Source organism: Dipodomys merriami, unplaced genomic scaffold (assembly GCF_024711535.1).
Source record: "Dipodomys merriami isolate MVZ:Mamm:240054 unplaced genomic scaffold, mDipMer1.0.p SCAF_172, whole genome shotgun sequence".
Classification (NCBI taxonomy): Eukaryota; Metazoa; Chordata; class Mammalia; order Rodentia; family Heteromyidae; genus Dipodomys; species Dipodomys merriami.
The window spans coordinates 1,241,738-1,267,476 of NW_027203071.1; the positions used below are offsets into that span (position 1 = coordinate 1,241,738).

The window sequence follows — 25,739 nt, forward strand, 5'->3', positions numbered from 1 at the left end:
TAGAAGATGCCAGGGCTGATCTTTTGTTCTTACTTATACTCATTTTTATTAAAAATGCAATACCTTCAGGGTACCTATGCCTCATGCCTGTAATCCTAGCTACTCAAGAGGCTGAGATTTGAAGATGGTGGTTTGAAGCCAGTCTAGGCAGGAAAGTCTGTAAGACTCTTATCTTTAAGTAACCACCCAAAAGTCAGAAGTGAAGCTGTTGTTCAAGTGGTAGAGCACTGGCTTTGAGCAAAAAAGCTCAGAAACAGTTCCTAGGCCCGAGGACTGGATCAAAACAAACAACAATAACAAAAGAATATATAATAACCAAATAGTCAAGAAAGGTAAAAAGCTTCTTTTGTATGCATCATTTCTCAGGTATATCAATTAATTGAGCAGCTATTTATTATTGAAAGGCAATGAAGAAGACCCCGTAACATTTCTAGCAAATCTCCCTCATGAATGAATTAGCACAGTGCAAGCCAGACATAGAAGAAATATGCAAGAAAATTCTGTTGGTCAGAAACTATAAAGAAGAAACAATTTAGAAAGAGTAGATTTCAAACAGCAAAAGAAAAGAAAGTTCCACTGTTAGCTGGAGGCATCATACAGGTCTCTGATGACCCAGATACTGTAGCATAACCAGTCTAAAACACAGTGAAGCAATGTCAGCTGGTCAGACCACATTTAGGAAAGTTACCTCTTGAATTGAAAACCTTCAAAGGGCTCCTATCAGAGTGACTGTTTGGTGCTCTTATGTATATTGTGAGTCATTTTGTTGTGAATCATATTTCTCATCTTGAACTAATAAATCTTTGAGAGTAAACTGTCATAATCTACAATATCACCTAAAAGCTTGGTTAGAATCATCCCACCTAAATAACAGTTTCTGAAGACACAATCTTCCATCCACAGCTGTTTTATTTAAATAGAGAACCACCAAATTGTCACCTGAGGCTGACTATCAACCTCTAACAGTAGCTGGTTATAAATTGGCACAGGCCTAGGATATTTCAGAGAATAATGTTCTTAGTTTCATAGAATCTCTTTAAGGGACTAAGTAGACAGGCTTATTTCAAACACAGCAATTATTCCTTGCTTTGCTGTTTTAAAATCTTCATCATCTTTAGCCTGAGGAAAAAGACAGATTTCACTAAGAATGCATCAATGGTAGTAAAAACCTCCATTGATGTACCCTACCAAAAGCTGTCTACTGCCTTTAGTAATGAAATTCAGAATTCTGTGACAGACTAGAAGTACTTTCTTTTCCCATTCTCAAGATTGAAATTTTAAGTATGTATCAGTGTATACTGACCAATATGTTATGACCAAGGCTTTAAAACAATATGGCATAAAAACAGATTCTTTCTTTGTTATTCTTCCTTCTCTGCTCCTCATTCTATTATTTTGCTATGAACATTTATGGTATTTTCTGGGCCATCTGCAGTCCTTGTATACACACACACACACACACACACACACACACACACACACACACACACACACACACGCATCCATATACATTCTTCAGGTCTATCTATCAATAGTCAGCATTTCCATGTATTCATTTAGTCTGCTATGGAAAAGTGCTCTGACAGTTCTAAAATACTTTCCTGACTCTTAAGAGAGCCAGGGGCTTCCAACCAGTAAATCTAACTCACTCGCCTCATTTAGGCTGGGTTATCATAAATAATAACAGGGAACCAATCTGGCCACCTTGCCTGGGCAGCAATTGTCTCTACACATTTAAGGTAAAAATGTTGAGAGTTCTTACCGGGCTGCGCCTCTGTGACCAGCAAAAAGGAAGAGAGAACAGACACCTAGTCAGAGAATGATGGATCAGTCAACAGGCTTGAGTGAGAAAAGACTGCAAAACAGCTATCAAACATGCACTCCAAATGGTCAAGCCAGAGGAATATAGACATTATTGCAATCAGGGCTTATTCAAGCCACAAAAATAACTTTGAAGAACCCTGAAGGGAACTGTTGTATAATAAAGTTTTGCTAATGTGAATGCCTGAAAACAGGCAAGATGTGCACAATCTTTATTGATAGCTTTTCATGTCTTGCCACAGGAGTTTTTCTCCAGATTACTGTGGGGTAGGAATATTCTTAGAGAATAGATAATATGGGGAAATTTGTTTACAGGATATTGGTAAGAATGATAGATACATTACATTTCCCACATAACTAAGACCTAAAGGGAACTTTCTAAATATCAGTGAGAATTAGAGAACCCTCTTCTTTGGATTTTCTTTTTTTAAAAAAAGTTAAAAGATGTAGTTATACAGAAGTGTTTTAATTCAACATGTCAGTTTATGAGTACAATGCATCTTGAACAAGGTTGACCCTTTCATAATTCTTTTCCATCTTTCCCAACCAACTCTACCATACATTTTCTCATTACTATTCTTTAGAATTTGTGATTCTGAGACTTAAATCTGTCTGTCACAGGGTGAATTGGGCAGCCTCTGCCAATGGGTAGGCATGATTGGGACAAAGAAGAACAATGTAAGCTGCCTGACCAGATGGTGTCTGAAAAACACAACCAACAGACACTTGATGACTTCCCTTTTTTACTGCTCCAACCTAGATGATGGTTGCTACAAATGTTCCCCAACAAGCTCTGGTTGCTCTCCCTGTTTAGTATCTTTGACTGTACCAGGAGTGTTAGGGGGTGAGTGTATTATAAGGAGATGTCCAGCATTTCCCTTTTAGGATGTGGGCTAATGCAAAATCCCTCAGAGAATAATAACATCACCAACTGAGGCCAGGAGCTCAAATGAAGAGGAATGGCCATTCTCTCTAGCTCACAACCTGGTGTTCTCTTGTACCTGAGAGGACTCCATGGAAATCTTGTTCAATGACCTTTATACTCTATAGAGAAAGTGAGGCTATGAAGGGTATAGCTACCGAGTTAGTAGAACCAGAGATGAAATTTAGATTTCTGATCTCACATTCTTCCATTCTTTCTATGATTTTAAGCCTGATATTGATGGTCCTAAAGCAGAGAAAGAACCATTGTGGCTAATATCCAAGAATTTATTTCTCAGACCAGTTTTTTTTTTAGCTAACTAACACTCGACGTACTTTAATGAATTTCTTTGTAATAATTTAGACTTTTTTCTTTTTTGTCAAACATAGGGCTTGAAATTGGGCTCTAGCCCAGTGGTATTTTGTTTTTTTTTGTTTTGTTTTTTGCTCAAGGCTATCACTCTACTAATTTGAGCCACAGATCCATTTGTGGTGTTTAGCTGGTTAACTGGAGATAAAAGTCTCACCTACTTTCCTGCCTGGGCTAGCTTTGAATCACATTTCTCAGATTTTAGACTTTATTGTTTTTTTGAAGGTGCTGTTCCATGTGAGTCTACCTTTCGTATAAACTTTTCTGTGTGCCTGGTTACAAGCTAAATCAAATTAGAAAAATAAAAGGGATATTCTATGACAAATGTTTAAAATACAGCTATCAAGCAACTAAAAGTGACATAATCCTCCCAACAGAAAATCATGAGAAATAATGCAAAACAAAATGCAGATTACAAGCATACAGAGGTAGACTCAAATAGAAAATTTTTGTCAACTAAAAATATACAAAGTACTTTCCAAAGTCATTTCAAATACTTAAATTGAGTTACATCTTAGTTCCCAATGAGTTTAAAAAACATAGTTCATGATTATACTTTTCCTACTACAACAGCTGTATTTGATAACATTCTGAAAAATTCATTTGCAATTTTTTTTCATCAGGGACTAGCCAATGAAATTCACACAGTTACAATCTGATTAATAAGAATTCAAAGATACAACTAGAAGAGAAGCTGTGAAAAACACAGGCACAGAAGGTTTCATGGTCTATAATTAAGAGCCACCTGAATCCTTTCAAAAGAAACAATTCCAGAAGCCAAATGGAAAACTGTCTGAGTGTCACCACTGAAGAACTCTACTGGACAAAAAGGTCAGTAAAACTATTTATTTAGTTACTTATTTGTTTATTTAGTCAGTTGTGGGGCTTGAGCTCAGGGCCTGGGTGCTATTCCTGAACCTCTTTGTGCTCAAGGCTAGTGCTCTACCACTTGAGCCACAGCACCACTTACAGTTTCTGAGAGGTTTATTTGAGGAAAGATCTCACCAAGATTTTTCTGCCTGGGCTGACTTCAAACTTCCAGATCTCAGCCTCCTGAGTAGGTAGGTTTACAAATGTGAGCCACCAGTGCTTGACTTGCTTGCTTATTTATTTATTTTTCAGTAAAATTATTACCAACCAGGAGACAAGAATCTTTGCCCATTAGAAGTGTTTTATCCTTTCTCCTTTCATTTCCCAAGACTTTGAAAGTATTTAGCATTCTGCTTTTATTCTATCAGAATACAGAATTTTCATCCAAGAAGAAGAAAACTAAATTCAGTATCTGATCTTGATATATTATAAATGCTAAAATATTTACATCCAGAGGCTTGTGGGTGGGAGAGCAGGTGATTTGGGAATCAGGGCAGATGCCAGCCACTCATCAGTTCTGATCAGTGACTACTGTATCTGTGGTGGAGGTCTTAGTCTGCCATGGGTAGGTCTTCAGAGAAAAATCAACATCCAAATGTTCTTTTATAAATTTGGTATGTTCTCGTTGTTGAATTCCTGCTTTATTTTCAATGGCACAGCCAAATAAAACATGTGTTCAGTTGTTCAGAGTCTGCAGGAGGCCAATTTGTCTCTGATTGGGGCATTTGTGTCATGCATAAGTTCTCATGATATCTGCTGCCCTGATTATTCAGACTTTGCAATTTGCCTATTTATGTTCTGATCAAATTTTCTACATTTTAAGTAAACATCAATTCAACTTTCTTGGTCATCCAGTGCATTCTGGAGAAGGTTTAGGAATTCAATTTATTCCTCACCTCTTGGAGAAAACTCTTACCTTGCATTTCAAAGCTATTTTTAAACTAGGTAAATACTGCTAATTTATGATTTGGTCATTAGAATGAAGATCTTTGTTTAGAATATGTTTGTTTGAAAATGTTTACAGTTTTCAGTATGAACATGCCTCCCTAAAAGAAAATAGTTACCCATGCCCTTATAATTTTTAGTATTCTTAGATTCACACCCTGGATATGCTTTGCTATTTTTTTGTATCAGGGTATTATTTTAAATTCAGTTAAAGATTCCTCCAGTTCTTTTAAAATGCTGGAGATGGAAGCCAGGGTTCAGCTTGTTTAATGCGCATTCAACAAGAGCCCTTCCCCAAGCTTTACTCCAATCACTAGAATCACTTAGCCTTAGTCAATATGAGTAAATGTTTTAAGAGATTTGTAAGATATAACCAAACATCATTTGTCTTGCTTGTCAAATTCACTAAATAATCAGCATTTTAGGTTTTGAAGTTTTAAAATAACTTCATTTGCTAAATTCAGTGCTATAAGGAAATAGAAAAGGGAGTGATGGACAAATTATCAAATATTTTTATGTAGTCTAGTCATAGCATTATATCATTCATGTGATGGAAAAGAAGTAGAATGTATGAGCATCATGATTATTATTATGGCTGGGTGCTGGTGGTTCATGCCTGTAATCCTAGCTACTCAGGAGGCTGAGATCACGGTTCAAAGCCAGCCCAGGCAGGAAAGTCCGTGAGACTCCTATCCCCAATAAACCACTCAGAAAACCAGAAGTGGCACTGTGGCTCAAGTTGTAGAATGCTAGCTCTGAGCTGAAGAGCTGAGGGACAGTGCCCAGGAACAGAGCTCAAGCCCCATGACCAACAAAAAATAAAATAAAATAAAAATAAATAAACATTACTGCTTTTTATTTTATTTCCTCTTTTATTTGTGGTACTGGAATTTGAACTCATGCTTGCTGGAGTGGTATTCTAACCAATGAGTCACACCTCTAGTCATATTTTCTGCTGGTAATTTTTGCTTTCCCCTCAGGCATGTATGTACGTGGGCAATGTCCACTATGGTAGGCTTTCTAGTAGCTAGGTTAACAAATGTATGACACAGCATTCAGCTTTTTATGGAGCAGTCCCTTGAACTTTTCCACCTGGGATGTACTTGAACTTTGATCCCAACAATCTCAGCTTCCTAAGTAGCTGGGATTCAGGCATGAACCAACACTGCCCAGCTTCCTATTTGTTTGTAAATGCTTCAGAGTAAAAATAAGCTATCTGGTAAGCTTCCTATTTGCCCACCCACCTTGTCCATAGTTAAATTTGTTCCTGTATATCATAAGTTTAATCACAGAGGCTAACTACTATATCTCATCCATCATGTTCCAATGATCATCTGAAACTCCATGTAGGAAATGAAACAACGAACGTGTTTCTCACCAACATATTCAGAGGTGACCAGACAGCAGACCCAACAAAATGGTCATATCCAAAGAAAAATGAGGCAACAGGGTGGGAGAAAGACATTTTTGAAGACAGATAAGTGAAAATGAAAAGGTACACTTGATGCTAAGATTACTGTAAGGCCAACAGTAAGAAAATGCATTGGGGAACAGAGGATTTCAAAAGTATCACAGGCGAATTTAGTATAGCTACATTGGTTAATTCAGAGGATGGTCCAGTGTCAAGGAGAATATAAGACATTGGCCACATAAAAGGAAAGGCTACTAAAGAGCACCAGCCCTGTTGTACTGTTCCATACCATGTGAAACACAGTTGATGCTCAGTTACAAGAAATTAGCCATGAGCTCAGTAATAATCAGAATAATCATAAAGACAGTGTTTCTTTTTTGGAAGCAAAAATACCTGGGCCCACATTTTGAAAAAAATTGATACTTAGGTCCCATGTTTGGTGCTTTCCACTGCTCTTTCCTGCTTGTATAGAGATTTGGGTCAAGTGCAGCCTCTTCCTGTGGTGCTGGCTGCCGGGACTGGGTCAATGGGCAGGATAAGGGGGTCTGCTCTCTTTGCAGCTTTCCCTTAGGTGAGCTAAGTAGAACAAACTGATCACATTTCGGCGTTTGCTAACATGAAAACATGTTGGTATTTTATGGTAGCAGTTACCTCTGTCTGCCCATGCACGGAATCTTCTGGGAACATGCTCCCAATAAACCAGGCAACGGGGAAGAGAACATCATTTATCTTTCCTTCCTCACACCACCCCCCTCGAGATTTGTTATATGCTATTCACAAGTAAAAATATATAGGTATATCACATCAGATTTGTGGGGCCACTAAAAACATCATCCCTCGGTCTGAAAACAAAAACATTCAGGAGGTGATTCACACTCTAAAGATCCCCTTTCTGGTGTCCAACGATTTATTATTGATTTATTATTACATAAATGAAAATAACATAAAAATCCTAAGTCTTCTAGAACACCCCTTTTCCTGTTTCAGATTCACAAACATTCAGGATACTACCAGGCTGTCCATGCAACAAAATTTTAACTGAAGAAATGTTCAGCTCATTGTATGTATATGCAGCAAAAATAATTCAACTGGTAACAGCAGTAGTTTGCATCTTGAAATGGTTGAGGCTGAGGTGAATCTTTGAGAAATTACCCTGCGGCCCTTAATAACAGGGTTGCAAAATCACTTAGCAACCAACTTCTGTTTTTCCTCCTGTGGCATAATTAGACCTTGTCCTGTTTCACAAAGCTTTGTTTTTAAAATCCAAAACCTTGTTTAGGTGTTAAACACAACCAGTCATTATATATGTAGATGATGAAAATGAGAAGAATACATGTTTGGTTAAAGCATGGGAACGACTTGTTTCTTACCGGACTTTTCCTCTAAAAGTGAAAGCATAGGGAGAAAAAAAAATAAAGAGAAATTGAGAAAGATGACATGAATCTTCTAGAAGAAATGCTCAAGCCCTAGAAGGACCTCATTTAAGGTAGTTCTGCATGGCATACCTTCTATGAATCCTTCCTGTACATATCTGATACAGTTGTTTCTAAATCTGTTTTGAAGACAGGAACACATGGCTCATGCCAGTAATCCTCGCTACTCAGGAAGCTGAGATCTGAGGACTGTCCTTCAGAGCCAGTCCAAGCAGGAACATCCATGAGACTCTTATCTCCTCTCCAATTAACTACTAAAAAAGCCAAAAGTGGAAATAGCACTAGCCTGGAGCAGCAGAAGTTATGGGAATGTGACTAAGCCCTGAGTTCAAGACTAGGGCCAGAAAACTACACACACACACACACACACATACACACACACACACACACACACATGCGCGCACACACACACACACACACAGGGCCTAGGGATGGTCTCTGCTGGGACACATTCTAAGATTTTTTTTGAATGGCTTACATTTATCAAGCAAATTTGTCCCTTGAAAATAGAAGTAAGTTTGTAATATTGGAAGAGGCTGGAAAATGCCATTGATGTATTGTGGCCAGGGAAGGTCATGAGAGGAGATCATAAGATGTTTTTTTTTTTGTCCCCAGAAACTAATCTCATTATGGATTTGCATCTTTTCCTGTCACTCTGAATAGAACCATCAGTTCTTTGGCCATATGTTTTATTTATCTCTACCCTCTATGGACAATTTACATTCTTTCCCTAGTGAGTGGTCTCTGATCCCTTAGGAAACTCTTATTTCCTGAGCAATGCCTAAGGAAGGACCTTGTCATCTGTCATTGACATTAGTAACACTCCATGAGCCTCCTAGCCCATGATCCTGCTTCCAGTTTCATCTTCTAAATTATCCTTCACATTATTCCCAAATCACCATCCAAAACAGTGAAGGGAATATAGTGCAGTGTCCTTCGAAGCCCCAAGAACAGAATGCAACAGAATTCCCTACACTTACTGCCCTAATCATAGACTTCAGCTGGCCATCCCTCCTCATCCTCCCCTACTGTCTCGCATGTAGCTTTCATATAGCTGCTCACTGTCCTTGATACTTCCTGACTAGCCCAGGTACCTGCAGGCTTCCCCAACTTCCTCACACTGCTTCTGCCTTTCAAGGCTTCTGTCTTTCTCCCTGTCAAAATCTTATTCATTCTTCAAGGCCAGCTACATTTTTCATGAGACCTTTCCCATGATTCCCAGTCAGATTAAATTTATTCCCTTCTCTTGTTTGACTGTAGCACATTCTTTTTTCATTTGTTCAAAATAACAAATATTTAAGGTCTATTTTATTGGCATTTATTAGTCTCAGGGAAAACAAAGGTACACATTGTTAGTAAATTATTTTTTGCCATTATTGTTTTGTTCTGCATTATTTAGATGTCTCTACTTGGTTATTACTCACAGAAATGGTTATAAATGAAGTCTCTCTAGATGCAAGCACAGAAATGGCTATAAAATAAGCACTCATGTTTATGAATTCCTTTTTGGGGGCCATTAAAAACATTACACAAATGTTTGAAGCATGTGTTTTCTTAAATATAGAAAGATGAATTGCTCTCTAAAATAAGGCTGAATTATAAATGGCCTTAGGCCTGTGGCCCCATTTGTAATGGTTCTAGTCCACCAGTACCTATAAATATTTCACTTACACCTAATTAATTGTTAATTTCTCTGCCCATTAGTGACCTCAGGTGCTAACATGCATTAGAAAAGCTCCAAGGAAGTGGCAGGGCTTTACAGAGACATTAGCGTAGAATAATGTGACCAGATCTCCCAGGTGAAATTTCTTATAGAGCAAATATGAATGCTTTAGAATGAGAATCTGAAGAGACGCATACCTGGGTTACTAGCACAGATAAATGGAAATTACTTTCACTGCTTTTCTCAATCTACAGACAAAACCAATTTTGGGTTAAAATAAATGTTAGAAGGAGCAAGAGCTATAATATACTCAAATTAGCTCCATCTCTTAGTTTCTAGATGTCTTTGGGCAAGTCACCATGGGCTCCAACTTTGTAATTTTTAAAGCAGAGATAATTGCTACCTTCTATGATTGTTGAGAAGATTAACAACAACAATACCATCTCCTTCTAAATCTGAAATTACATTTATTGCATTCTCTTTCTCTCTCTCTAATTATTCACAAAAAAGCTGGAAGTAGAGCTGTGGCTCAAGTAGTAAAACACCTTGGGCAAAGGAAGCTCAGGGCTAGCACCAGTATCAACACACAGAAAAAGTGGGTGCTATACCAGAAAAATCTGACTTTGTGCCCCATGCAGGGAAACCAAGTATCATGTAGAGGATTTAACCTACATTAACTAGACAAATCATGGCTGACGTACTCCAGCTCAAACTGAATATTTTATTCATATTTTTGAGGGGATCACAATATATTAAAAACTTGGGGATTTCTTCTTACTAAAGTACAGAAGGCATGAAGATTTGGAAACTTGATATAGTGATTTTAAAGGTCAGGAATCAAAGCAGCAGAAAGTTCTCCAGGAAAACAAATTTAGTAATAAAGGAAAGAACCTTTTAAATACATTTTAAACATAAAACTCATTCTGCACACAGTTTATTTAAATGTAGAAAAGAATAGATTATTGAAAAAAGAAAGTTGCCACCAATTTTTCTGCCTTTCTCTATAAAGCCTAAAAAAAGTTTTGTCGTAGCTGCTAATTCTGAGTGAATTTGATAGGAGAGTTGACTACAGTTTTGCTTAGGTTCTCTATGCATATCTGCAGAGGGTTTGGAGGAGGGGAGAGGACACTCATACACTGGATGTTTGAGATCCCTGATCCTAAATTACATTTGGGCCTATGGAGCTTCCTGGGTAAGCAGAATGCCAGCTGAGTCTCTGAGTCCAGGAAGCTGGACAGGAGATCTGGGTTGTGCACTTAGCACCAGGCTCCATGTGGTACGGAGCCTCTGTCTACCCCACTCTGTTAGAATGCTAGTGTGTAGGAGAAGGGAGTGTGCTTCCTCCATTGATGACTTTGTTTTTAGTGAACTCATCAGGGTGCTGAACCTTCTGCCAAAGTGAGGACAGGATAGGGGGTGTTGTTACCAAGCAGCAGCAAATTCCTGGATGATGCTCTCTGGCAGGCTAATTTGATGGTGGGAGGGCAGGTGGGCTACTTGGAATAGGCCAACAGCACCAGACTGTCTCTAGTTCAAAGCTCTCTTCCCCTCCTCTCCATTATGGATTATAACTCGTCAGGAACAAGATTAAACTTAGTTGTTCCCTAATAACCCACTGTCAGATACTTTCATTCCTTCTCCCAGGGGGCGGGGAAGGGGCAATAGTTTATATGCCTGAGAGGATGCCTCCTACTCCCTCATCTTTTCTATGAGTCCTTGTCTTGACTTTGCTCAAGTCCTCCCTCGCTAGTTTTATTTCCCTTCTGTTTCCCACAAGTCTTTCAACTGCAGGAAAAGGAAAGTGCAGCTGAATGGGAATGGAATGCTCATGCCCAGAATCTGGGATGGTGCATGGAGCTGAGTACATTACATCACCCCTTGCCATTCTAACATTATTACTACTGATTCCATTTTACAGATGGGATGGAGGCTTGACGTTAAGACCTTGCTTGATACACACAGATAAGATGATACAGAATCAAGCTGGAGGCATGGTTCAATGGAAGAACACCTGCCTAGCAAGCACAACACCCAGGGCTATACCTCAGAATTGCTACTGCTGGCCCAACACGAAAAAATCCTCAAAAGCCTCAAAATCCTACTTGCCTTTGTGCTTCAAAAGAAATCCACCTCCACCACTAATTTGGTAAGTTCTCAAAGTGGTCCATATCCTTAGAGTAGCCACTATAAGAACTGCATTATGTTTTGATTAATAACAGCTATTTATTCATTAAGGACATCTCTGGGGTCTTAATTACATAAATTTGCTTACAAAGTGCTAAGCACTTTATATATTGTGTGTCCTTAATCCTTACAAGGATTGTATAAAGTATATAATACTAGTAATCTTGCTGTGCCCTTGATAAAGCTATGAATGAGGCTTACATAAATAATTAAGTGTCTTTGTCCAAGGTTACATGTCTTGCATCAGAACTTAATGGTAACTTATTCCAGAAAAAATTCTTAATCAGTGCAGAACTAAACATATAGGTAAAATACCATTTCTTCATGGTAAGTGTGCAGTGGATTTTGGTTCACTGAAGAACAAATAGTAGCTTAGCCACTCAGAAAGCTGAGATCTGAGCCAGTGGGTTGAAGCCAGCAGGACAGGAAGTTCATGAGACCTCATCTCCAATTAACTGCGCGCGCGTGTGCGCGCGCGCATGCACACACACACACACACACACACACACACACACACACACACACACACACACACACACACACACACAGAAGACAAGCTCAAGTGGTAGTGGACTAGCCTTGAGCACAATAGCTCAGGGAGAGCTCGTAGGCCCCAAATTCAAGCCCCAGGCACAATACCAAGAAACCAGAAACAACTTCATGAACTTTCCTTTCCAGGTTGACTTTGAACCACAGTGCTCAGATCTCAGCCTCTCAGCCTCTTGAGTAGCTAGGATTACAGGCATGAACTACTGGCCCCTGGCTAAGGAGAGCTCTTTTAACATGCCAACATCACCAATTAGGAAGTACAGCCCACTGTTCAAGTAATTGTGACATCATTGCCATGACTGTCTATTTTCGTGTCTCTGAAATTACATCAATGGCAATTGCATTCAGTTCATTTAATTCAGTTGTATATTGAATTCAGACTGCTGTTTTCCTTTCCCACTCTTTTGCACATTTCCTTAGAGTTCTATCTCTTATTATTTAGTTTCTTTCAAAAAGCAACTCTTTAAAAACAAGGCTTTTTCTTAGATGTTGCCATTTTTCCAGTACTAGGGCTTGAGCTTAGAGCCTCGCACTCTCATCTACCTTTTTTGCTCAAAGCTGGCAATCTACAACTTAAGACATACCCCACTCCACTCAGTTCCTTCCCTCCTTCCTTCTTTCTTTCTTTTTTCCTTTTTCCTCTCTTTCTTTTTTCTTTCGTATTAAGGGTTTAACCCAAGGCCTCACAATTGCTGATCAAGCATTTTACCAGTTGACTTAAGCCCCCAGTCTCCCCACCCTCCCATGTTTGAGCTAGAAATCTCTACTGTTTTTGTTTTTCTGTTTTTGTCCAGACTGGCTTCAAACTCATATCTTTCTGCCTCTACCTCCCAAGTAGCTGAGATTAGAGGTGTGTACCATACCTCTGGTTCAGCACTGCATACAATAAGGCTTTTATCACTAATATGAATGAAATAGAACTATGTGGCTGGGATGAGAGTATAGTTATGTGAATCATCATGCGATGAACCAAAAAGGCTAAAGTGCAGGTGGATGCAAAACTAGAGAGTGGTGAATGTCATGGTGCACTGTTCTTGGCCCGCTTCCACTCACATGTTTGCTCAAGCACTCATTCACCCACAAACAGTTATTGAATGGCAGTCATACACAAGACTCTATGAGAGGCACAGATGTTTGGGAGCGGACACTAAAATATGTTATGTGGATTCCTCCGCATAAGGTTTCTTGAACCAGCCACCAGGAGCATCATTGTCAGATATATACCTTTCAACCGGAACACTTAAAAGTCTGCCTTAACTATAGAAAGTTACCTTGTTCCAAGTCATGTCCCTTCCTGATTGATAGCCCATCCTACAGATGTTAAGCTCAACTGGAATTTTGAGTCAGTCTGCTGCATAGAAAACCAATTGGAAAAGAAGTTCCTGATCATTTGTTCATCTTTGAAAATTCACAAACACAACCAAGGACAAAAAAATTATACTTTTGATTAATAGAAGGCAGACTTTTACTTCTACAATGAAATAGTATGCTTGAAAAATCAGTAGACTCTGTAAGATTATTGTTGGAAAAGTATATACCAACTAAACAAGATGGTATTTTACTGAAATTTGTTTTTACTCATCCTACTGTTTACTAACATGTAGGGTAACAACACTATTATTAAATATTTAGTGAATATAAGTTTTGAAAAGGAAATATCTGTATTCAATTGGTTTGGGATATCATTTTGAAGATAAATAAGTGGAGTCCCACTTTCTAGTGAACTCCCCAAATAACAGATTATTTAACATACAGCGGCAGAAAATGCCAAATCCTCTGGTAGCCATTTGTTTCTTTTTCATCGAGTAGCAGAATTGTAATATTTGCACTGTACATGACTATTCAGTACATGACTACATTTCCTTGACTCCCTTGCAGCTAATGTATTCCTTGAGTAAAGTAGGGCCAGCTTCTAAGTTAAACCTATCAAGGAAAAAAATCTACTTTTCATTGTCTTTTCCCTTTATCTCAAGGGGTCAACATGGCGGTACTTACTTATGGTAAGGCAGCAGCTTCCAGAGAAAGATGGAACAATAATGCAGAAAGTTCTAAAGTTTTGAGTGACCTCTGCATTAGGACTCTATCACCCTCTAGACTAGCCCTGACTTTGATGTCTGTGCGAGAGATAAACATAGGCCATTATCACTTTGGTCTCTGTTAAAGCAGTCTAATGTTTTACCTTTTACAAATGTGAAATAAATAACCAGACCCTGGTGATTTTCATTGTTTGCCTGTGAATGTAGAAGTGCCCACCCTACTCAGGGCTACTGTTCGTGGTGTATCCTCAGCAGCATGCTGGGTTGGAGGAATATCCAGATAATGACCTAGACATCCATGTTCTTTTTGAGATAGAGGATTTTTAGATTCAACATGCTTCCAAAAAAAGAATCTACTGTTTCTGAGGCTGACCTGCTGGGTTGGCTTTTAGGCACATTTGATCACTTAATCCTGTGAACTTTCCTTCACAGGTAGCTTACTAATGTACACTAAATTTATTACACTCTCCAGAAAAGTGGATATAAACTAGCTTCTGGTATATGAATAGATTTTTTACAGCTAATAAATATTCAGTTAGTGATAAGTGATTTGAAAGATGGCATCTTAAAAGTAAAATGTGCATATTTAAAATGTTCACATTTACTAGAAATCACAGTTGATATATAAGTTTAAAAGTGTCTAACTCCCCCATTGTAGAGGGGGAAGATAATCATATTTCATGCTTCCCTTTTTGGGAACATATGTTAAGATACCAGATGTGTGGAAGATAAAAATTTACCTGCAATGTTATTTGCTATGGTTATATGCTATGGTATGTTGTTGTAATTGTCACCAAACAGAGATGATAAATACCATTATGAACACTAAAATCTAAAGAAGGCATGATTAATATACTTTAAAAAAATTCTCAGGAAAACAAGACTTTATTCTCAGTGGATGAACAATTACAATTCTTCTAGAAAGGTTAACTGAGATATTTCTAGAAGTAACTTGAAAGTTGTTTAGTTTTCGGGGGATGGAGATGTAAGGAGATCACACCTACTTAAAGAAAATGCCAAGAAGGTATTAGCTGTTAGTACGATAACTTTCATCTGCTCTCCACAGCCATTTTGAGAAATCAATGGTGGTGTTCATCAAACAGCACAAAGAAATTACTATAAATGTTGGATTATCTCTATAAACCTTGGGACTCAGCAACTAAAGAAATTTTGTAGATGGCAACACACAGAAGAAAGCTTAGTGTAGGCAAAAGCAACTTGGGTAATAAATATAGTACAACTCCTGTATTTGAGATGCTTAAGAGAAAGATGAAAGTACTGAAGGCTATTTAATAATAAAATATAACAAAGAGTTTGAATTTTAAAATTCTCTTACAATACAATGTTTATTAATATTTTCTATTGGAGCATAGCAAGGGAAAGGGTTTTTGTTTGCTTGTTTGAGACAGGGTCTCACTATGTATCCCAAGTTGGCTTTGAACTCTGATCTTCCTACCTCAGTCTTCCCAGTGCTGGGATTACAGGTGTAGGTTAATATAGCTGGCTAAAAGTTTGTCTTTAAAGCCATTTTCTAGTTTCCATTTTATGTGTTTTACTAGGAAAAGGGAAACTAAAACATGTTTAAAAATATCAGTAAGTCAGGGAACTACATGTTCTTAATTGTTAAATTTGATTTAGAAGACTTTGGTTAATCTTGTTATTTTATTTCTTTTTATAGTCTTTTCAGCAGAAAATAAATATGATCCTCTGCATTTGTGCCATTTTGAAAAGCACAAGAACTGTAGTAGGAAATGAGTAAAACCATCTTAAGCTGGAGCGAGCTGCTCAAGGCTTATGAATTCATAAGATGGTGACCATATGCAGCATTCAATGAATGGATTTTCTGATCAGCTTAATGCACTGAGGCAGAATAACTCTGTCCAGTCTCACTAAAAGCTTAACATGGAAACTCCACTCACCACTGGTGATGGGGAAAGTGCAATGTTTCCTATTGATGCCTTCAACTCATCTACCGTTGCAGCATTCTTAAGAACATCCTTAGATTGCAATGGTTTAATCTTGATGTTGAATTTCTTGTGTGATTCCTCTTCCTCTTCTGATTCACTCGAAGAATAAAAGTGCTTTCCTTTGGTTGGTAGAACACAGTTAAGGATGCTTAGCTCTTTTTCCCACTTTGTGTAAGATAAGGATGATTGCATAGATCCACAGAAAAAGTACCTTTGCATGGCAGAAAACCAAAGCAAACCCAACCAAACAAACAAACACAAGAGGAAGGTTAGGATCTATCTTCCTTGCCTTAGCACCTGATCAAGGATAATGAATTCCAATGAGCAGTGCTGTCATTGGCCATTTGTATGCCAATAAGCACAAACAGACAAGCACACTCATCCTCAACATCAGGTAGAGGAAGGCTAATTTAAGGGACCCCTTAACGAAGTTTAAGTGCTTCAGTGAGTGACATACTTTGCCTAGAGATGAACTGGAAGGAAAGGACACCGAGAGCTATTTTCCTGTCACTGACTAACATTGCCACATCAGGTTTCAGCAAACCACTCAGCACCCACAATGTGCACAATTGTTTTTCAGCACATTTTTTTCTTCTCTTCTCTCTCCCTCTCTTTTCTATGAATAGATCAAGACAAAATGCTTGCTTGTTAGCGATCAGGCTGTTCTCTGTGCTATTTTTTCATTTCTAATATTAGCAATAGTATATTTGGTTACCTTTGGAAAACCTGAGTTTACATTACTGTTTTCTGAGAGACAGTAAAAATTTAAAAAAAGAAATAAGAAAGGATATAGCCAGGTTCCTCGGGTCTGATGCTGTAGCCTTCTTCATCCAGCTCAGGTGAGTTCTATAAAATATAAGAACATGTTAAACAGTCATTATTCTGAAAAGATGGAGGGACTATTTTTCCCCCTAGAGTTGTGTACTTAGAGATATACTTTATTTCTAATCTTCCTGTTAAGAAAATAAATGAAAAAGCAACTGTCAGTGAAAAAAGCAATCATGCATTGCAAGTATTTCCTACAAACCAAGGACTGCGCTAAGCAACCTGGGAGATTGAAATGTAAACTATGTTTCTTTGAGGAAATTGCCTACCAAAAACATTAAAAAGAAAAAGCAACACAGAGGTGTTAGGTAAGAGCAGGAAGGAAGAGGAAATGAGTTCATTCTGAAAGAATCAGGGTGAGTTGAATGAACCTTTCAGTGCTGATAGGAGAGTAGGGGATGGGAGTTTAACCTTAGTGGTGGGAAGAGCTGAGATACCACCACTGTAGTCATGGATGTTACTAATAATTCCGGCCAGGAAAGAAGAGGCAATAGCAAGGATAACATGCCTGGAAAAGAAGCTAAACAGTGGAAGGCTAGACAACACGGCCACAAGTGGCCCATGGGCTACTGCAGAATGAGTTTACTACCGCTTCTCAGGATGGGACACACTACAAAATCTCAAGATGCTCTAGAAGATATTTCCAGATAGATAAGGGGCAAAAAAAGCCAACTGATTTTAAATATGTGTATCAATTCAGGCAAGATTGTTATAAATATGGTTTAAGTTATGTTGGTGAGATCGGATGATTCAAAGACACTTGAAGGGATTGGTTTTTAGTTCTTGGGGATAGATCAATCAAGGGAATAAAAAGAGATAGAAGTTTCAAGAATAATCCAAGATTTCTATCGTACAGTCCTGGGAAAATGGCTGCTGGTACTGCTGGCTGAACTAATACTAATAGCAGACAGGAAACCTTTTTAGGAAAAAAGGAAAGATAAAAGGCAGTTTGCATCATTGAGATTAATCATTGGCATTCGAGTAATTATTTTATGGTATTAGATGACTCATTATGTCATTGGATGACACAACGATCCTATGAGCAAAGAATTATCCCAATATCCAACTACGTGAGATCTGATGCTGTTTTTAAAGAACACGCCCAGCAAATGTCACAGCTAGGCCTTGACTCCAGATACTTTGGGCCTAACATCCTGTGCCTAAGAGGGGAGAAAGATGAAGGGTGTCCCCGTGGAAGTTGAAGTTACAGGCCTGACAGTGAGAGATCTTTGAGGTAAAAGAGATGGACGTATTCTGTATGGTTAGAACTCTAAAAGTGATCCTGATTGGATCCAACAGGTCCTTCTATCGTGGCTGGAGAAGTGTTGCTGCTAATTGCTTTTGGGAAGAACTCTGGGTAAAGTGTAGGTCTCAGCTAGGTTGCATCCCTTGAGAAGCAACAAGTGACTGTCATTTATCCCAGGAGACATTTATACCATGAGGCTATAGTAGTTGTTATGAAACTAAAGTTCTGGGGTTAATTGACTTGCATTGATTCTCAGAACTGCTTAGAAACAGGGTCAGGTTGAAAATGACCAGACTGAACATTAGAAGAAAGCTTTATTTTTTAACAGATACTATAGGCTAGGTAGCTACTGAAATGTTCTGCAATTAGCTCACTGAGTCCTTGCAACAATGATATAAAGTAAATGCTACACTGATTTCAATTTTGCTTCTCAGCAAGTAACTTAACTGTTCTTGGCCTCACAGCTGATGTTGCAGGGGCCAGGTCCTGACCTAGGTCTGTCAGATTCTATTGCTTTTTACCCTCCTAAATGAGCTAGGCATTTCCTATTGGGATAGAGCTATTTTTATGTCCTATTATGAAGATGAATCCCTCAACTAATTTTTAAGATGTAAAATGCAGAATAAAGGAAACATTCTCATACTCACATATCTTTCCCAATCAATTTCTGCATAAAATCCATTTGGTGCCCCATTGCTTTTCTTCTGTAATAAATTTGAAAATAAACTTAGAAGAGAAACATATAAATGAAAAGAAAAGCCCAGTGGGATAATAAAACCATTTAATTGTTATCCATATTTAGTAAGAGCTATCACAACCCAGTATTAGAAAGACATTAGAAGGATATTAACAACTAGGAATTCAACTTTTATTCAACTAGGGAAGAATTAATTAGCAACACCTACATTATAATGTACTCTATGTCTCAGGAATAAAGCCATATATATATATGTATACAGAAATATTTGACTTCCTTATACAATTAGTTCCAACATATTTAAAGGGTAGTCACTCAAGTTCTTAACTAATCTATTAATGTTCACACTTATTCAATTTTTTTCTAACCGTCCTTTAATAAAATAGAAAGGAAGTCAGCTCCAGATTAGTTTTTTTCTGCTCCTAGTCATTAAAAATAATGTCAACATTCTAATTTTTTTCTTACTTACTTAATTTAAAATAGAATTTGAGAATTTATGATGGATTTTCCTTAACCATGTGTCTACACCTATATGGGCACACATCAATGCTCATACTGGAATCTAGCATTACTTGCCGATTGGTTATCTTAATCATTTTATTTTAGTCCCTAGTACATTCATGGTAATAGCTGAGCAAGGATGTGACGCCACCAGAATAGAAATTGTTAAGATTCTCTATTTTTTTTGTTAGTAAAAGATGAGAACACAAATTGGGTTGGTGATGGAGGGTCCATCCAATGGCATTCTTGGACTTAGCACACAGAGCATGGTATGTCACTGAGCCATAGCAGACCTCAGCATAACACACATCATATGGTGATGCTTTACAATTGAGAACAGGGCCACTAAATTTGCAATCATAAATGTCACTTGAACTACAATGCAGGAGGCTAACAGGCAATTGACAAATAGGTGGAGAGTTAGTTTTTGAGGTATGAACAGAGCTCACTAGAAAACCCAGGATGATTTACTCATTATCAATAAACATTTACTGAAGGTTGACTGGGCATTCTAAGAACTGGTGGTAGTTTAGCAGGGTGAAGAGTGCAGAAGAAATAGATAATGTGTTGAGGCCCTATCTCTTATGCAGTAGCAGGCTGCCCAGGAACACAGGGCCTGTGTCTATCTGCCTCTTTGTTCTGGTCTTGACAAGGATTATTTGTAATCAGATAACATCCAGTCTTCACGTAGGATTGTCTTCATTGAATTAGAGCCACAGTGGTATTCTTTTTTAGCTTGCAGAAAGGTCTTAAAAATCTGTCACATCAACTCTACCTATGCATACTCACATTTAAGAATACTATTTCTGTTTAATAGTGTTAATTATAAAAATTCTTCTGGAAATTCCTATTTTCTTTTTGCAATATGTGGTCCTTATTTTCTTTATTATATTATTTCATTGGAAAAGTCTCCAAATTCTTCTTAGAAAACATACGTGATAATCAAGTGCAATGTAAAATTTGGTTTCTAATAGAGAATCAAATGAATTAAATAGAATCCTAAGAAATAAATTTGTATATTTTTGACTAGCATAATATTGCTACTGATATGTCTCTTAGTTTTAAAGTAATTCCTTAATACAAATGACTGCTAACTAAAATAAAATAGATTAGGTCAATTATTGAATTCAAAAATTTTAAAGTTTGGTGGTTTGCTTCCATGATGAGATCATTGCCATTATTAATGCCCTTCAAAACCAAGACAATCTATACATTCAGCTGATAAAATTATATATGTATGTATACATATGTGTGTATGCATGCATGTATGTTTGTATATATATTTGGCCAACACATATCCAAAATAGATATAAAGAGATTCCTGAAATCTAGATTTAGGCTAACTGAAATCTTCCCTGTTTCCACGGAAACCAATGCAACATTGATATAAAGGAAAAGCACAAATTTATAAAAAAAAAAAATTATCTTAGAACAGAAACATCTAGAAAACATATACCAAACCCAAATAACACATACTAATACATTGCTTTGGGCAGATATTCAACACACACACAAATATATATACTTGGCTTTATTAGAGGAATTGGCAATATGGTCTCATTCATGCCATTGTACTCTCACAAATATCTTTGGTTTTATAAGTGAAAATTACTAAGTCAAAGAAAGGCCAGTTGCTAGCTATTATTGTTCTGGTTAAACTCCAAGATAAAAGTTCATGCTGTTTCCACACTGGTCAAGGTGCAGCTCCTAGTAATGGTGGTAGAGAGATAAACTGACTGCTGATTTTCAAATGGAGAACTTTAAAGAAGCATCACAAAAGAACGTGTTAAGTGGATAAACATCACTTTCCTAGGCCTGATTGTACAAACAGTATCATTTATATATTTGTTTACTTCTTTTCTTCCTATATTTTCTAAACTTTACCTAGTGTAAGTAATTTGAATATATTGCTGTTATTTAAAGATAATTGAGGATCAAGGGTATGCTAATCTTGTTCTAGTAGGTATTTTACTTAGGTTAGGCTTATCATCTACTCAGTAAATATGAGAGGCTAAATCAATAAATATAGGAACAATAGTTACACTTTGATCAAACTTCTCAGTTTCCATTATCAGTGTTCCTTTTAGGGAGGTCAGCTCATGGCTACATGGTGATCCTTGGGTGAGAAGTGTTAAATATACCCAATGTCCTGCCTGAATATTCTCTTTTCCTACCAAGGCTGACTTGGATCACTTTGAAACAATGTTATAGAGCAGCACTGTCCAATAAACTGACTATGAAGATGGCAATGTTTGATCTATGTGCTGGCCAATAGGGAATTCACTGCACATGATCTGAATACTTAAAATGTGGCAAGAGGTGCTGACTTTTAATTATATAGCTACATGTGACTACCATTGGACAACACAGTAACAGGTATCACAAGTATAGTCTAGGATTGGCATGCCTTGACTCTACATCCTTTGGTCCCCACAGGGAAAGGTCCTGCCCAATTATTTAGCTCCTGCTTATTTTATCTTTACAAATGATAGTGCTCAGTTAGCATGGTGATGTTTACAGATGGCCAAGGCCTTCTTGATAGATAGCAGATTCTTTGAAAAACCTGAATCTAAGACAAAAGAAACCCAATTCTTTTATGCTTGATCATTCTTTAAGAGAATATTTGAATGGCAACATACAAAGTTGATACGGTTGATTTGAAATTGGTCTCAGAAAGCCAGAGATAATATGGAGAAGCCTAAAGAGGAGTCTCCTCAAGTGTATTAAATAAAAGCTACTCTGTTCTCCAAATTTCAGTCTTGGTTTTTACTCACTGTTTCTACAACCCCTTGGAAAATTTTAAACTAAAATCTGTTTCCTTACCGAAACTTTTTTTCCTCCTTCACGCGCACACTCTGCTTTGTAATTGTAGGGTGGTTCATGTGGGCTGGGCTGCTGGAATTGATTGTTTTCATGTAGAAAAAAGTTGTTAAAGGATCTGCTTGTTTTTCAAGACACATATAAAGAATCACATGGAGTCAGCAAACATACCATAGAAGAAGCAATTTCTAGGCCAAATTGTACAGCCTACCAATCTTGGCAGGGTTGCTTAGGCAGAGTTGACTTTGGGGCCCATAATGAGGCTCTATTCAGCAGACCAGTTTGGCTAGGCCAGGAAAAGAAAGGAGAAGGGAAATGTGCCCCAAGGCATTTGGGGCTTTGTGGATCTATTTCTCTTTCAGACAGCACTTAGTTTACAAATAGAGAACAGACACCAAGACACACATAAGCGACTGAGTAAAAGCAGTTGTTATTTCTAGGTATGAAAAGTTTATTTAGTTCTCTGTTTCTGCCATCGAAGACTTCCTAAGGATTATCAATACATACAGGACACAATGCTGACAGTTCCAAACCCTGTGCACTTTCCTGCTTCAGGGAAAAAAAAGAAAAAGAAAAAAGATTTCCTTCAGCAGGGGCTATGACCCAGATAGACCAGTGTATTTGTGGAGGCAAATTGGAGCTACTCAGGAAAACGTTAAAATGTACTCTGAACAAATTAGAGTTTGTCTGTGAGTCAGAATGCATAGTCACACACAGCTGCCTGAGGTCTCAACACTGTGACAAGAAGCTGTGGATATACACTCACAGTGTTGGGTATGCTCAGCTGGTAGGCAGCAAGGCAAAGCCCAACTTCATACATGCAGCCCTGACCCATCTATGGAGATAGATGAAAAGCATTGACACTAGTGATGGGCTCCATCACATTCAGAGAAATGAAGTTAAGCAAGCAGAACTTGTGTTTACCAACTAGGTTGGTGCAATGCCACCTGTATTTTATTCAACTACCTTAGTGAACCTATCAACGTCAACTTCTATCAGTCCAAAGCAACCGCATGGAAACTCTCTCAACCATATAAATGTAGATGAGAGTCCACAGAAGTGAGGTCTTAAAGAAATCAGTTTCAGTTGAAAATCAGGTTGAGATTTCTGAGGATTAAAGACAAACAGAAATTTAAATCCAGCCAGACAGTCTTGGATTTCAAATGTTGTTGATCAGGTGTTGGGAGAAGAGTTGAACATTTTCTTGAAATGGTAAAAATAGTAGCTGGCCAATAATTTCCAATTACTAGTGACTATGTATATATTTTGAAAAAAATGTGTTTATTTGAAATATGTCTTTCATATTTTGAGAAAATGCATTTATTCATTCTGAATGTAATACTTTTCAGTATAGGCCTATTACTCCAAGAGAAACTGAAATTAAACAATTCCTCTTTTTTGATAATTATGATCATGGTTATTTATGATATTTTACATTAGGTAACAGAGAGGGTGTGACTGTCAATAACTAACTTTCTAGGATTTGGGATGGTGAGGGGAAGGAGGGCTCAGGGAATGGGCATGAAGTCTAATGTAGGGAAATAAGTCCTCACACTGCCTGTTGCCTCCCTTAATGCAGCACCTGTTCAAGGTCATAAGCTCTGCATCAGCAGCTGTATCAGGTGCTGAGGTGCATATTCTACTAGCTTTAACCTGGTTCCCTTCCCCACCCTCCCAGAAGAGCAGAGTATTACAGTCAGGTAGCAATGGTGTCTTCGAGATAATGAGCATGGCGGCAAGTGTTGGAGAAAGAAAAATGACAAGACTGGAGAGTGCTACAGTGTGAGAAGCAAGAAATAGCAATTGATCCAGGAGCAGCAGGATAGAAAGCAGAGTGGCTAACAGAACAATCTTGCAAAGGTGAAAGCAAATAGAACAAGAGGGCTCACGCAGGAGACCAAGCCAGAAGCAAAGAGAGGACACAGAAGAAGAGAGTACCTGAGAGAAAGTTAACGAGAGGGCTCTGAGCCAGAAGCAAGAGGTGAGGAGAAGCTGAGTCTTCTGGGTCTTTTTTTTCCCCTGCTGAATAGAGCCTTGATTATAGTGTTACCCAAATGTCTGATCAATTTCAGTCTATTTTCTTAACATATCATAGCAAGAACCACATGAATGCAAAAGGCACCCCAAAACTAAGGACTTTGAATCAAGTGCAGGAGAAAAAATTCCTACTGTTGTTGCAATTAGCACCCGAATTTAGTATAGCATCATAAAGGGTGATTTTTCAAAAAAAATATTTTTAACCACCGGATTTATTTTAGTTCCCACTTCAGCCCAGTGAGCCTAATGTGAGTCCATTTTTTATTTCCATAGCAGCTGTTCTTTTGAACCTTTGAATAGACATCTGATTTAGATTTTGAAGGAAGTCATTTTAGAAGCTAGGGCAGAATCTCATAAGCACAACTGGGATAAATCTAAGCCAGTGTACCACAGACTTCTTTAAAAAGGTAAGAAATCTGGTGGCTAGCAAGGAGAGTTGTTGTTAAATAGAAACCCATTGGACACATTTTCTTCCTTCAGGCTGTAAATTCAGTCATAAGTGGTTTTATGACCATTCCCTAACTTTGAATTTAATATAGAAAATGGATCTGTAGCCCAGCTACTCAAGGGGAAAAGCTTTTGTTTTTCTTTCAGTTTTATTGGATCCCTGCTTCTTTATGACTCTGTGTTGTCTGTTGGAGAAGACCATTCTCATATAATGAGCTTTTATACCATTAAATTGGAAATGAAATAACTGTTGAAGATAGCAATGCCAGAATGAATTACCTGGCTTTTGACCCATCATTTCTATGACTAGTTAACTTGCCTGCTCTGGGGCAGGGTTTTAGGTGAATGCAATAAATAAATCTAACTTGACCAAGACCACATTTATGTCCCATGAAATTGCTAGAAAAAATTTACAACAGTGAGAGGTTTAAAAAGTCATCCAACCAGAAAAAAAAAGAAATGGTATTTAGGAAATTTACACATGGAATATATTGGGGTGCAAATCCTTACTATAAATGATTATTAAAATACTTACAATTCCATCTCGATCTGGTGAGCCTCTGTAATAAAAAGATATTGACAGCTATTAAGAAAATGAATAATTTCTTTCAGTACAGACTAAAGACTGGCAGTAAAAATCATTCACCAGTTGGGTGAGATAGTGCATGCCTATATTCCCGGCCCTCAGGAACTAAAGCTAGAAAATTGGGAGTTCAAACCAGCCCAAGACCCTTCTCATAGAACTAACTGACCAAACAAAGTCAGTATCCATTACATTCATCCTCCCCTTTGTTCCAACTGTAGTAAAACTGGATAAGGAAAATGAAATACAAACAAGTAGATTGAATAATAATTGACTGAGGGGGGTGTGGATGTGTGGGAGTGATATTCTCATTAAGAATGAAGTTGAAAAAGCATGATAGTGATACAGTGCCTTGGCCCATTTTGAGAGGAGAGTTAATTCATTAAAACTAGCCCAGTCTAGCTGGCTCCATT

At 37.8% G+C, this 25,739-nt stretch overlaps 1 protein-coding gene across 21 annotated transcripts in view; it reads right to left on the reverse strand.

Annotated features, from left to right (window-relative positions):
* The window catches only part of Sgip1 (SH3GL interacting endocytic adaptor 1), a 195,784-nt gene that overhangs the window by 71,158 nt on the left and 98,887 nt on the right, over positions 1 to 25,739 (reverse strand). For 7 of the 21 annotated variants that reach the window (XM_070025796.1, XM_070025794.1, XM_070025792.1 and 4 more), the window contains exons 3-7: positions 25,279 to 25,303; positions 22,263 to 22,334; positions 18,889 to 18,945; positions 16,962 to 17,016; positions 16,123 to 16,298 (exon numbers count right to left, since the gene is read on the reverse strand). In XM_070025796.1, coding sequence (XP_069881897.1) covers positions 16,123 to 16,298; positions 16,962 to 17,016; positions 18,889 to 18,945; positions 22,263 to 22,334; positions 25,279 to 25,303 — 385 coding nt within the window. Of the gene's footprint in view, positions 1 to 16,122; positions 16,299 to 16,961; positions 17,017 to 18,888; positions 18,946 to 22,262; positions 22,335 to 24,197; positions 24,282 to 25,278; positions 25,304 to 25,739 lie in introns of all 21 variants that reach the window. The other 14 variants (XM_070025799.1, XM_070025798.1, XM_070025797.1 and 11 more) reach the window with 3 other exon arrangements.